Raw genomic sequence first — 14,184 nt, 5'->3', positions numbered from 1 at the left:
GGGAGGGAGAGAGACAGAGACAATAAATATAATGATCTATAAAACAAGCGATATTTATAAAATATTGTTTTTGTTTTAGCGACGGTCGCTATTATGAAGTCACCAAAGCAAATTTCGAGCGAGCTGATCGACTTACAGTTGTGAGAACGATCACGTGTTGCAGAGTGTCAAATTACTATCTTTTGCAAAATTATAAGGATCTAATTTTTAATTGAGGTATGCTGATGATAGGTTTTACAAGTGCTTTACAAGTGTTTTATTGCGACATAAAACTTCGTTGACATGAAAAAGTGCTTAAAATAAAATTAAAACGACAAAGTATAATATAAAATATTTGTATAAAAAATACGATATTTTTATTATGACAGTATTAATGTAGATTAGCGTGATAAAAAGACAAAATTGTATCATAAAACAAATTGTAATTTAATATTGCAAACATTAAATTTTCCGTACTGAACAGCATTCGCTTCTAAATTTAATAAATATTTAATAAATTGCCCGAGCATCAGAGCTCGCGCAAAGGTGAGAACTGAAGCGTCAAAGCAGGTGCGTCATCATCATTTCCGAAATGTTATACGCACAATATTATCGTCGTCGTCAACATTGTCAGATTTATATCCTAATTTATAGTCAGAACCGCTACTAACCGCGAGGTACGCACGTTGGCGATGGCGTGGCTCTGCTATCGATTATTCGTTAATTTATTCATGCCCGCGAGTAGACGACGACGACGACGACGACGATGCCATACTGGCCACCACTACCGGTCGATTCGGACCTCGCTCGTCGGCCACAACACGCGAACTGCCACATTCCATGCCGCGCCATTATAGTCGGCCGAGGACTGTCCCGACGGACGAGTCATGCCGCTCGTATGATCACCACCGAAGACTACCGACAATTTATCTCGCATCGTTGTCGCGTCCTCGATGTCGGACGTCGAGGAGGAGTCGGCCGAGAAGCGGCTGAAAATCGTGTTCGTGGGTGACTCCGGCGCCGGCAAAGTGAGTTCTTTTTTTTTTATCGCTTCAAGACGCGATCTCCAACGGAGAGGTGGTTGATCCCTAATTTCGGGTGTTCGAGACCCAACGGGGGATATTTATCAGCGTGTGTCTGTCCGTTTAAATTTGTTTGCCGATCACCATGGTGAAAAAGCGATATAGCAAAAGTCCCTCAACAGGTGACAGGGATGGGCTTTGTGTTATTGCGCAAAGAGTAAATACTTAATAAATTTCTTCTTGTCTTTTCTTTTCGTAACGATTGTGCGGATGGTGGACGTTAACGAGTTCTTTCTGCGGATCTTTATATGACTATTTACGTGGTTAATTGCTGTAGACATTACTCGCGTGATAACATTATATATCACGGTTTTATTGCTATAGTATAGTAACTATATATATGTTTCTCTCTCCGTAATAAATGTACGGCCGCGTATTGTGCGATATAGATTAACGATGAATGTAATACGCGAGCTAGGATCGATGAGGCTTCCGGCCTCCGCGACTTCGTGCCTCTGAATCCAATGCGGGAAATTTTCGCAACATGCGACGTTCGCGGTTTACCGTTTATCTCTCGACTTGCCAATGACAGAACAATAAAGCAAATTGGTAGAGACGAATTTTCTAATCGATGAATTTTTGCATTAATGAGGTTAATTATGTAGGTCAAGCATGAATTTATTAACCTTTGCAAGCCATTCTCTTTCCCCTTCTTTCGTATTTATATATCGCAGAATGACAAACGTCACGTCGAAGAAGAATAAGATGATCGGCACTCGTGCGACATTTTTTACGCGATTCGGAATAAATTATTATATATATTTCGGCACAATTTCTATTTATTCAGCATTAAATTTAATCATATATAGTTTATCGCATTTGTATTATACACTGTAAAAGTATTACATGTATATAATTACTACAATTATAATGGATAATTTTGAGACCCACTATTATAGTTATATATCTTTGTAATAAAGTTACAACTTACAAATAAAATTATTTTTCTTTATAGTAATTAAACGATTCGCAAAAGTCAATTTATAATTGAAATTAAGTTTATAGAAATATTTACATACATATATAAGACTTTAATTTTCACTATTCAATACATTTAATAACATTAGTCAATATATAATAACATTAATCAAATTTGTCTAAGCAGCTTGAATTTTAAATTTATTGCACATGAATTGTGAACGAATTACGTACAATTTTAACATTTACATAAATTTAAAATTGTATACATTTACATAAAAATTATAAAATATGCTCTTGTCATTGTAAATTTCCATTTAATATACTTTCACATTTACAAAGAGATAAGATGTATTCATTTTTGTGAAAACGCACAATTTTTTTATATATTTCCACTATAAATTGTATAAATTTTATACATATTATTTATATAATTTTACATTTATTACATTGTATCGACAAATATATTTTAATCATGATAAATTTACCGAAAATAATACATATATTAAAAATAAATAAACTGTGATTAAAAATTAAGTAGATCGTGGTCGTTTTGGCACGCAATAAGCAAATATATTTGCTTTAACTGCAATTTATCGTTCGGCAATTATTGTGTGACTGTCAATTTTATTGATAGCAAGTCTCGTAATATACTTAATTGTTACTATCGCGACGCCTATCATTCTTGATAATTGAAATTCAAGGATCCTTCTTTAGACTAGTATCGTTCAGAAGTTTTGCAACAACGATTTCACCAGGCAGTACGTACCTACTGCGGGCATCGACTTCTTCCTCAAGAACATCAGCATCGGCTACTACAAAAATGTCAATCTGCATTTATGGGACGTCGGCGGGCTCGCCTTGCACGGCAACATGCTGGACAAATACATTTTCGGAGCACACGTAAGGCCGACTTACCGTTTTGCCTTTACTTTGCCAAAATAAAAATTTCATCTTGCTATGTAATTTACTTTCATTAATTTTATTATTTGATTAATATCAACATGCCTTTTATTCGTGCACTGCGATTGTACATTGTTGTATAAATCGGATGTATATTTATGAATTAGATCATTCTTTTGGTGTACGACGTCACCAATAGCTCGAGTTTCGACATTTTGGAAGAGTGGCTTAGTAAAGTTAAGAGTTTCATTGACGCTTACGATGAAATACCTCTAATAGCGATAGTGGGTAATAAATGTGACATGGAACATCAAAGAACAGTTAAGAGAGACAGGTCGCATCGATTCGCTGCGGAAAATGGATTTCCTTATCACGATATGTCTGCGAGAACAGGAGAATCGGTAATTTTTTTTTTTAAATTGTATATGTATTGTATCGCATTCTTGCTTCAAAAGTGATACAACTAAAAAAATGTGATTTTTAATTATTTATAATTATTTATACTTGAATGAGACAGGTGATTACATGAATGAAACATGTTTATTTGATTATATGAATGAAAATTATTATTAATTATCTTATTTATTATTATCTTATTATTATCTTATCAAATCCACTATCAAAAGTGAACTTAACTTACAAAAACTTTTGTTGATATTTTTGTCTTACTGACAAAACTGTGATCATGTATTTAAGAATACGCACGAAAAGAACGGTTTTGCTGAGGCTTTGCTAAAAAAATTTAGCTAAATGTAGGATTGCCATCCGGAAAGTCATCCCCAGGGAATTTTTCGAAGGCGTCCGAAATAAATATGAGCGGCCGAGAGATTAAATTCAAGAAATTTCTTCTAATAAATATTTTGCTTCGACTCTTTTTGCGCTACTCTATTTTAGTCTAGATCTAAAATAGGTGTAATGAACCTAAACATATATAGTTGCATAATGTGAAGAGAATAATCGATTATGATTGGTAAATTTCTTATAAAGTTTACTATACACATACTTACATATACACTACACTACGCCTATTATTTCACACTTAACAATTAGATGTGAAATAATTATTCGTTGATTGTTCCGACCAATATTTTATTAGCCTATACATGTATTTTTGTATACGTTCAGAGTTGCAAGCGAAATGTCCGGGCCATTTGGCCTGTAAGTTCTAGTTTTAAAAATGTTGATAAGGCAATCCTATTTAGGCTAGATAAATTTAACATACAGATCTCCCTATCTAAGCTAGATACAGATCTGAAAATAATTTTGTTAAATCATCAAAATTATTATATACAACACTAAACATTATAGTTGTCAAAATTTCAAAACTTTTTACAACATTGCTCATTATGTTTGAGACGTTTGAGCGTCCTACGCTATCTAATTTATATTTTAATAGTCTAACAAAATTATTTTCAGATCTGTATCTAGCTTAGATAGGGAGATCTGTATGTTAAATTTTACTTCAGCAAAATCATTATTTCCGTGTACATATTCTTTTTGCCAATATTAGGTATTTGATTAATTAATAATTTTTTCTGTCAAGTTGAAAAAGTTTTCCCCTTTTCTAGGAAACTTAATTTTTTAAGTTGTCACTTTGAAAGTAAGAGTGCAAGAAATATGACTTCTTATTTATATATCAACACGAGAACTAAAGATTTTTACTTTTAGGTATCTTTATGCATAGCAGGTTTAGCGGCGCAAGTGTTGGGTACAAGATTAACAAGAACAGATCAAGATTTTCATAAACCTATCATTATCGCTGAAATTGGGGACACAGTAGATGTGAATTCAATACACAAAGTCGTAAAAAGGATTCCTAATAAAAAGCAACACCCAATTGTATTTCATCCCCATTTCCCCGCCTCGAAATCCGCAGTGTGTGCACTGCAATGATAATCATCGGACATTTTTAGAATACTCTTTTTTATGTAAATTTAGCCAAATATACATATTAAATTTATTGGTTTCAACAAAAATTATACAATTACAGTCACAATAAATAATAAATACCGTATTTCATACATAATGTTAGTCAATCTCTGTGCACAATCAATTTTATATATAGGTATAAATTTCATTCATTTGAGTGCGTATGTATTCATAAATAATGTGTTCAACAAATAGAACACAGTATCGAGAATGTATTTTTTTACAATTGTATGTCTTGCGCGTGAATGTACGAAATTTGTGCATCGTATCACATTCAACTTATACACTACGTAGATGAAAATAAAAATTATATTTATGTAGTGCGGGGTCAATGGATAAATATGATTACAAAATTTGTATAGATTGAAAAAACAGATTTTATTAACCGCATCTCGTTAGTTGTGTGGTAATTATAAGTTACACGCGCAATATATTATTTATATAACAACATTAAAAATACTTTTATAATAGTAAGAATTATTACGAAATAATAATTAATAATAACAAAGCCTATGATGTAAAGGCATATTGTGTGTGTGTATATATATATATATATTAGTAGCTCACAGAAGAATTCAGAATTACTAAGATTTGTTAATTATTATATTACAAGCTTTGTTCATCGAAAAGTTGTCGGATGTAACGTAATTGAAGACTCGATATAAAAAAAAGTTATAATGACAAAAATTTCATTTTAAATAAAGAAGATCTGTGTAGTATCTCTTTTAAATAAAAGAATTTAATCGTTTTTAAAAATATCGAAAGAATTTCTAAGATACTCCGTATTATCTTTTTATATATTACAAACAATTATTATTAGAAGCACTTATGATTTTCTTACACAGTGCCATAGATGTAAATATTTTTAAATTGAAAACATTCTCTTCTCATTTGCTATCTCTTTTATAAAAAACCTTCAATTCAAGCACATGTACAATAATCTTTTAACCTTGAAAAATTTATCTAATTGGGGCATAACATTGCAATCATCTGTTTATGGCACGATTTTCTGCTTATACTAAAGCGGCAGATACTGCCGTTAATACGCGTAAATCAATATACATAAATTTAAATTGCCAATATCTTTTCGATAAACATTTAGTGAAATGTGATGTTCGCAGATAATTCATTTATAATCAGAAGACAAAGAGAGAGCATTCTGTGCGTACATGATTGGAAAGACTAACTGCATACATAATCCACGTTATATAGAGATGCATACGCGTTACGTATATATATGTATATAATATAGTATAATTTTTAAAATCTAAAAAACATAATAATTTGAGATCTAGCCTTCTTAATAAATGACAATAAATTATTTATTCTAATGCTGCAAAATTATATTGTATCGTTTTAATATATTTATCAATAGATTACGCTATCTAACTTTATACACCGTCTATCTCTGTAAATCACGCAAAACATTGATAATTTGTTTGTGTAAGATTTGTTTCTCAGAGCGTTGGAAGAAAAAGAATAATTATATACAAATAGTTCTCCTAAACTGTGACCTAAGTAAGAAATATTATTAGTCTATATTCTATATTATAAATAATGCAATTATTTCCGTCGAGATAAACGAGATTTACTAATTTACGGACGGTGCAATTATGATTTGATTACCTCTCTTATTAAATTACATAGATTATCACATGTTCTGTACAACGATTGCTCGAGATGTAAAATTACGAGTTCAAAATTTTTACATTTCACTGATTATCCACGCTGTTTTTAAAAATAATAATTGCTAAGAAATTTTCGCAATTATTCACGAAAAAATTCGCGTTCTTTTTGTCGTATTATTTTAATAAAATTTTTCAGTCTCTTCGTATTACCACAAAGAACATGAATATTTTCGCCTACTTATTCCAAGCGCATGCCGTTTTATACTATAAATCAGATTTTGTGAGAGGTCTCTTTGGCCACGTATTTCTCTCTAAAAGTTTTTCCTTAATTTCCCATAACCGATTGAGCTTTTCGTTTACAGGTGCGATGTATGTGTCAAGCCACTCCTGCATCGTATAATTGTCGTAAATATCTTCCATGGCTGTACGCATCTCTTTCTCGATATATATTATTTCCATTTTATATCTATCCAAATCAGTAACCGCACGCTCGACGTAACTAGGGCTGGCGAAAGAATATTTGATGTTGTACGACTTTAACCATCCTTTGTAGGTATTATCTTGCTCCATCTTCGTTATTTCTTGTGTCAGAGAGTAAAGACGTAAAATAGCCGCGTATACCGATACTCCGTGGAAGCTGCATTTGGTCCAGCCGTACTGTGGTTCTGGTATGCTCAACGAGACGATACCATCGCATTGTAAAGCTTCGGATATACGATCGGGTAATTCTACAGGAAAGGCGTTTACATCTGCGGCTTGTAATATAGCTAAATTAATGGCTAGAGATGGTAATCCCATTGGCAGTAATTCGCAAAGGACACTGAAGTGATCGTATCTCTGCCATCCAGTCAACATAACGCCCTTGAATGTGATTTGACTCGAATACTTCTGAATGATTTCTAACCAACGCTGATGATTCTCCATGTGATACGAAATGTCTGTATAGTATCTGTCCGGCGAAGTGGCTCCTTTAAACGCCGTCGCGACCCAGACTTCCTTCCACACGGTGGCGTAACTTTCCCACAGCTGATCCGTTAGCGTCATGCCAGGATCGGTGGTGTACTTCCAAATAACCGGTTCCACCATCGAGTGGAGGCCCCTATCGATAATTTCCTGCGGCGATATATCACGGAATTCGTCGTCCCACATAAGTACAATTAGTTCCGGATATTTCTCCTTTATATATTTAATCACCGCAGAAACATGATCCAGGAACAACTGTCGTTTGCTCCACTGCCTCTTGGCCATGACGTCTAAACACCTTGAGCATTCCCCTATCTGATAAACCTCGTCCGCACCTATGTGCAAATACTTTGACGTCGGATGAGCAGACACAACTTGATTTATCATTTCATAAATCAATGGTAATGTCTTATTGTACGTAGGACACAAGACTTGCGGATAACGTGGAACTTCTCTGAAATCTTTATATTTGTCTAACTTGAGAACAAACTCCATGTGACCGAAAGTTTGTATCAACGGTATGATAATTAATTGATTGTCCCTGGCTATATTTTGAATCTGCACAATGTCCTTCCTGTAATAAGAGTTGCCGGCGTGTATGTCCTCGATACTGTCGGCAAACGGGAACATGTCCTCGTACTCTACGAGTACTCCAGTGGCACCCAGCTTTCTCAGCAATGGAAACAGATAGCTGTAATAGCTCATCTTCGGCGGGGCACCTTTTAGATCTAGGTGGACGATCTTATGGCCTTTGAACAGCGGAGTACCGTCTGCAAACGATTTATCGTGAGTTAACTCATTAATCAGTCTGTTCCTACCATTCTTCAAATCACCCGTCATCTGCCCGTCTACTTGCTGCCTTCTGGCAGCGCCCTGAGGGCCGCCCGCCGTGAGTTCACCTGGTGGATACACATCCTCAGCTCTCAGACGCGCGCCGATCTTGCCCGATGACATCTCGTCGATCTCGTTGCTCAGTATGTGATATATGACAACCAGCAGGATGAAGCTGATCGTTGCGACGACCATCAGCGACGCACGGCCCCGTAGACGCGTCATGACGACGAGAAGATTCGCACTCTCTCCGGGGGGGGATCGAGTCGCCGTCAAACTTATCGCACTGTCACGTCCATCGTTCGCGAGCCGCGCGATCTCCGCGATAGAGAGTAATAGGAGAAAAGGAGAAAGAAAGAGAGAGAAAAAACGGTGAGGGAGAAAGAGACGACGATTATTGTGGAGTAACGTGGGAGACACGCTCGGCGTTGTTCGTCGAATCGCGAGCGGCACGCATTCCCGATTTCCCGTCCTCGTTCCTTGACGAACGATCTCTCTCGATCTGCGAGGACTGCGAGAGAAATCGTGACGAATCGCGGGGCCGAGTTTCCCACGCGGATCCTCAACGTTCTCTATCCTCGGTGCGCTCCTTTGTTGGATGAGAGAGGAAGAAAGATAGAGATTGTATAGCGTATCGGACCTGCCTAGGATTGGACAGGCGCGGTGCTGGGTGCAAGCTGCACAGTGCACGAATCACGCGCGCGGTCTGTCGGCGTCGCCGAGAGACACCCGGACCGGAGAGGAGATGGAGACGTTCTGGCTCCGCTCCGGTTCTATACGCGGCCCACTGCACACTCGCTGATCCGTTGGGGACGCGTACCGCGTAGCGGCACGATAATTATTGATTCCTGCATCTCACGCTACGCCGAGCGACAACGTAGCCCGTTTTTAATTTTTAGCGGCGAATAGAGCGAAGCAAATTGTAGTGAACGTTGTCTAATGATAGATACCGCGGGCTCACGATATAAATAAACGAAAAATTTTTAGATTGCAATTGAGAGAGAGAGAGAGAGAGAGAGAGAGAGAGAGAGAGAGAGAGAGAGAAGCTCGGACGCATTACGATGAAAAAATTACGTAAGATCTGTTAATTGATTCTAAATAATCTGCAACAGATATTGTTTTTTTTTATTTTCTCCTGTTTGAGTTTTATTTGACTTTTTTCTAATGGACTGATCAGTTTTTGTTAGGTGCTAGAACAAGTACGATAAATTATCGCTGAACCATTCCAAGTAACTTAATACTTGTTACTTAGATAAGATAAAAAAAAGCGTATGTCAATAGCACATGTCTCAGCCACACTGAATAGAAAAAAGTTTGTTGAATGGCTAATTGAATATGGACAGCTGTTTAACTATATTTTCTTGTGTTTTCAAAAATAAAATTATATATACCATATATATTAATTAAAGATAAAAAAAAGAGAGGAAAAAAAACGAGACAAAAATATAATTGAGAAGAGAGTTATAATTTACTTATTCCTGTCGCGTGTTTAATTTAATAACTCCAAGACGATTTGCTTATTCGGCAGAACTGCTGGCAATCGATTTAATCGACAACAGAGTACCGGAAACTATCGCTTGCGATCGTAAGCGGGAAGTCGAGCGAATGTCGTCACGCTCGCACGTTACATCGCGTTGCATTTCCGTCGTGCGGATATCAATTAAATATTAATTTGCCGGATGCGCGCAAGCATTCCCGGCATAGCGTGGCGCTGTCTATTTTTTTTTTATTAAAGCAATATAAGAATACGTAATGGAAATTCGCTCATCTCATTCAAGTGCAAGTTTATATGTATAGATAGAGTTTTTCTACCATTTTGGTCTTGCCATTTATACGTACAATAGAACGTGAGTATAAAAAAAGTAGTTTAAATAAAATAAATTATACTACGTAGTAACGTAGAATACATGAAGTGACGCAACATCTGTTGGGATGCGGGCAAGTCCCGCAATCGGGAAGCTGATTTATCAAATCGAATTCACGATCTACAGTCACAAATTTATAATTATTGTTTCCGTAAATCTTTTGTGAACAATATCTGTCGATCCACAAAAAATCAAACAAAGACGATAGACTATGAAGAAAAGACTTTTAAATTTTAGATTAGAGTTCTACTTATAATTTTTATATGCCTAGCCTAGCATTTAATATATTTTTTATAATTTACAATATATTTTATACATGTGCATATTCTGATTTTTAAAAATTTTTCGCATTAGGCTCGCTTTAATTAATGGATGGTTTGTAATTCGTGTCGGACATCGGAATGAATTTCTATTTATTTGACAATAAACAGAATTAACGATGGAGCAGTTACTACAAATTGCAAATGCATATATTTCGCCGTGTTTGCGATCTCGTTCCAACCAGCATAAAATGGCTGTATTATCCGGCGTTAAAATATGCTCAGGAAGTGCGTCGCATCATAATCGAGGCGTTTCGCAAAAATCAGTTCTCCGGTTGAGCGCGTAACACGTTGCAACAGCATCGTGACGCCCGCATACTAACATTATACTAACGTGAACAATGCAAAGTCGAATCATTTAAAAGTATACCAACAATGTATTTTATTTTATAATAAAATTAAAATTTTTTTTCTCGATATTAATTACGAGAGAGAGGGAGAGGAAAAGAGAAATTGTCTCTATTACAAATTATCATTACAAATCTTTTCACAATCTTCTTATATTTTCTTGTGAATCCTGGTTACCTATATATTATATGTATAATGTAGATTTAAAATAATTTTAATTTCTCAGAGAACAATGGCAGAGTTTGGTTTGAGGAAAAGTCAAGGAAAGAATGTCTTGATCTAGAGCCGTCCATTAGAATTTTTTGTACCGTCTGAGTCACGCAGCTCGAATACTCGATCTTCCTCGACGTAATCTCGAACACCGGATAACCCAGTCCATGACACATGACCGCCGGTTCGACGGAATGCCAGGACACCCGTTACGCGAGTGACGAGCGTGAGTCATACATCTCTGCAGCCACGTCGAAGGGAAGCAGGAGCATGATTCCAGACAATAAAGTCGTTTAACGATGGCACCGTCCGCGCAATTCGAGAGGCACCGCAGACACGGTCGAAAGCGCGACTCTTTGTCGAAGTCGCAAAAGATGCGCCGATCACTTCGTTCACGCGTGCATACATATATACAAATAATAATCGTCGCGTTTTCCTTCGCGAGCTCTTTGTCTAAAAGATTCTGTCGATAAAATCGGAGAGCTTCTGTACGTATTTCTGAAGTTTCTTCATGAATTCTAACATAAAAAGCAAGCTCATGCCTCACTTTTGAATTGATATTTTGCATTTACTATAAGCGTCATTGTAATTTATATAATGTCCTATAAAAACATATGTAAGTATACATATATGTATAATCAAATATAAATATACACATCCCACATGTTAGGAAACACCCATAATTATATAATTCTGTACGGCGTTTCCTAATATGTGGGACCTACTTCACTGGTGAATAGAAGATACAATGAACAGGAAAGACAATAATACAAGTTTATATATACATATAAATATGTGCCCCATTTGATTTTGTTTCCGAGTTGTAGTTATATTTATATTCTAATAATATGGAGCTGCCTTTATAACAAAGTGCTCAAAATAACCACCTTTAAACTGATTGCAATAATCGCCGTGTAGATTGTTGCACATTTTCAAAAATACCGATCGTCGGATTCGTTGAATTTGTTGTCCTGAAAGACTCTATACGTAGACTTAATTAATTATAATGTTAAGCTCATGTTTGAATAACAAAAAATGTGAGATTAATCGGCCAAGGACGAGCAAAGGTAAAAGTGACATAAAATCACTAAAGAAATTCAATTTTAATAAATAAATAGTTTAATGTCGTGTAGTTAAAATCAAAATGTTTCGACTCATAGAGTCTTCCTCAGTTGAAGTTAAAAAGTCAATAAGTAAAATTGAAGATCAAAATTTAAATAAATAAGTAAACGGACATAATAAATTAATATCGATATATTTAAGTTAACTAATATAAAAAGAATATATAAAACCTAAAACAATGGATACTGTACAAATGTCGAATCCACCACCACTATAGTGGTACGAGAATTAAATGGCATATATATTATCGGCGCACGCTGTGATTTCATTGTGTCGAACATTTTTATCTTTTCCCCCCCCCTTTTCTTATGTGACTAAATGTTAGATTAAACTATTTATTTATTAAAATTGAATTTTTTTAGTTATTTTATGTCACTTTTACCTTTGCTCGTCCTTGGCCGATTAATCTCACATTTTTTGTTATACATAGACTTTTTTTGATCGAGTACAAATTGATAAATAGATTACATATATAATTTATAAACGTTAAAGTAAATATATAAATCTGGTATTATGAATTTCTGATACTCTCAAATCTATATCTTAAGACATTAGAATTGTGAATATTTAATCTTCTTGAGAAAGTACAAGTCCACTCATCAATTAATATACATTAAGTAATTAACGGTAGAAATTAATTTATCATATTAACATTTAATGTATTAATTTAAATACATGTAATAATATAACAATTTAATATTAATTGTCATTGATATATAATTAATACATATTGCAGATAATTGACCATTAAAGGAAGAAGATATGTTTGCATCTTTTCACATCAGATTATAAACGAAAGTATTGAATCGTGCTTTATTTTCGGTTTCCAAGTACGTTTTCCAATGCATGAACCACGTGATAGTTCGCACGCCTAGTTTTTCCTATAGACTTTATACAATTGCGGCAAATCACTTCTGCGTAGTTACTTGTTAGTATTCCGTAATGTAGATGTGCTGTTCTCTCTCTTTATACCGATCCCCTTTCCCCCAGAAACGTGAAGATTTATCGCTTCGTAATGGAACATCGATTATCATCGATCCACGTAATCGCGATTGCTATTAATTGTTTATCTTATAATGGTCGACTCTCCGTTTTACGTAAAAAATGATCCAACAGTCGTATCATTTCCCGTCGTTTCCAAAAATTTTTATGGCGAACTGTGCACTCACCTGATTTCCTCTATGAATTTTAACATTTTTAATCCATTCAAATTAAGATTCTATTATGATACAATTTGGATGCAAAACTTAAATTAAGTCCTAAAAATTAAAGCAAATGAGTTTTTGTACACTTGGCGCGCTCGATCTTATACTGAACATGCTTTCGTAAAATTATTGAAAAATACTAAAGCAATAATCTCTTTCGCAACGAAACTGATTCTCTCATTTCTCCCTCAAATTTACATATCACAGCCATATACTTATGCATGTAACATACGTATAGCAATTCAAAACAAAACTGCATCTCCTTCGCGATATATTCCTGTGAAACCGCGACAACAATGCGCCTCCACGACTTATGCAGGATAAAGAATTGTCAGGCGATTATTCAGAAGTAGTGACTCAGGCGTACACTTATACGTGAGGTATATTAGGTATATAAAGTTTCGCGCGCGATTCTACATGCAGCTGCATATGTACGAGACGAGACTGGTATCAGCGTAATCGCACAGTCGCTATGTCTCCGTTGTTATCTTGCATTGAATTCTTCAGACATATCTGTAACATACATTATTATGATACACACTTGTATTTATGTCGCAATTAAATCATTCCCAGTCACTGAAATAAAAAAACCTTGTATAGAATTTAAGAAACTTTTTGCAAAGGAAGCAAATCATACCTGGAGAATATTTCCAGTTAGATAATCCAATAGAATTGCGATAATTATATGTATATATTCTGTATCTAATAAATATTATAGAATATTCGACTACAATTTAAATTATTGTTCTGAATTTCAATTATAATTTAATCCAATAATTTATTAATGATGTTAAATAAAGTGATTAAGATTCTTGACTAAATGACAACGATTTGCTCTGATAAAAAATAAATAATTCAGCGAATAAAAAATTTTTATTAAT

The 14,184-nt window shown here is 34.8% G+C and overlaps 3 protein-coding genes across 11 annotated transcripts in view; 2 read left to right on the top strand and 1 right to left on the bottom strand.

Annotated features, from left to right (window-relative positions):
• LOC105458150 (uncharacterized F-box/LRR-repeat protein C02F5.7) overlaps window positions 1-462 on the top strand; it is a 9,762-nt gene extending 9,300 nt beyond the window's left edge. For 5 of the 7 annotated variants that reach the window (XM_011703245.1, XM_011703244.1, XM_011703243.1 and 2 more), the window contains one exon: window positions 80-462. In XM_011703245.1, coding sequence (XP_011701547.1) covers window positions 80-215 — 136 coding nt within the window. In that variant the 3' untranslated portion in view covers window positions 216-462. The remainder of the gene's footprint in view (window positions 1-79) is intronic. The other 2 variants (XM_011703239.1, XM_011703238.1) reach the window with 1 other exon arrangement.
• Window positions 463-557: 95 nt separating this feature from the next.
• LOC105458149 (ras-related protein Rab-28-like) lies at window positions 558-5,183 on the top strand. The gene is made up of 4 exons (XM_011703237.1): window positions 558-1,007; window positions 2,697-2,882; window positions 3,050-3,283; window positions 4,551-5,183. Exons 1-4 carry the CDS (start codon window positions 933-935, stop codon window positions 4,773-4,775), a joined length of 720 nt encoding a protein of 239 aa, XP_011701539.1. The 5' UTR covers window positions 558-932; the 3' UTR covers window positions 4,776-5,183.
• Window positions 5,184-5,582: 399 nt separating this feature from the next.
• Window positions 5,583-8,999, bottom strand: LOC105458148 (hexosaminidase D-like). Of its 3 annotated transcripts, none has more exons than XM_011703235.1 (2): window positions 8,236-8,999; window positions 5,583-8,172 (listed from the first exon to the last, which is right to left on the bottom strand). In XM_011703235.1, the coding sequence occupies exons 1-2, from the start codon at window positions 8,456-8,458 to the stop codon at window positions 6,704-6,706; spliced, it is 1,692 nt and encodes a 563-aa protein (XP_011701537.1). In that variant the 5' UTR covers window positions 8,459-8,999; the 3' UTR covers window positions 5,583-6,703. The 3 variants fall into 3 exon arrangements, with proteins under 3 accessions (XP_011701537.1, XP_011701538.1, XP_011701536.1); XM_011703236.1 differs by having other exon boundaries at window positions 8,302-8,996; XM_011703234.1 differs by having other exon boundaries at window positions 5,583-8,999.
• Between the last annotated feature and the right edge of the window lie 5,185 nt (window positions 9,000-14,184).

Source organism: Wasmannia auropunctata, unplaced genomic scaffold (genome assembly GCF_000956235.1).
Source record: "Wasmannia auropunctata unplaced genomic scaffold, wasmannia.A_1.0 LD334635.1, whole genome shotgun sequence".
In the NCBI taxonomy this organism is placed as follows: Eukaryota; Metazoa; Arthropoda; class Insecta; order Hymenoptera; family Formicidae; genus Wasmannia; species Wasmannia auropunctata.
This window is presented reverse-complemented; position numbering and strand designations above follow the sequence as displayed.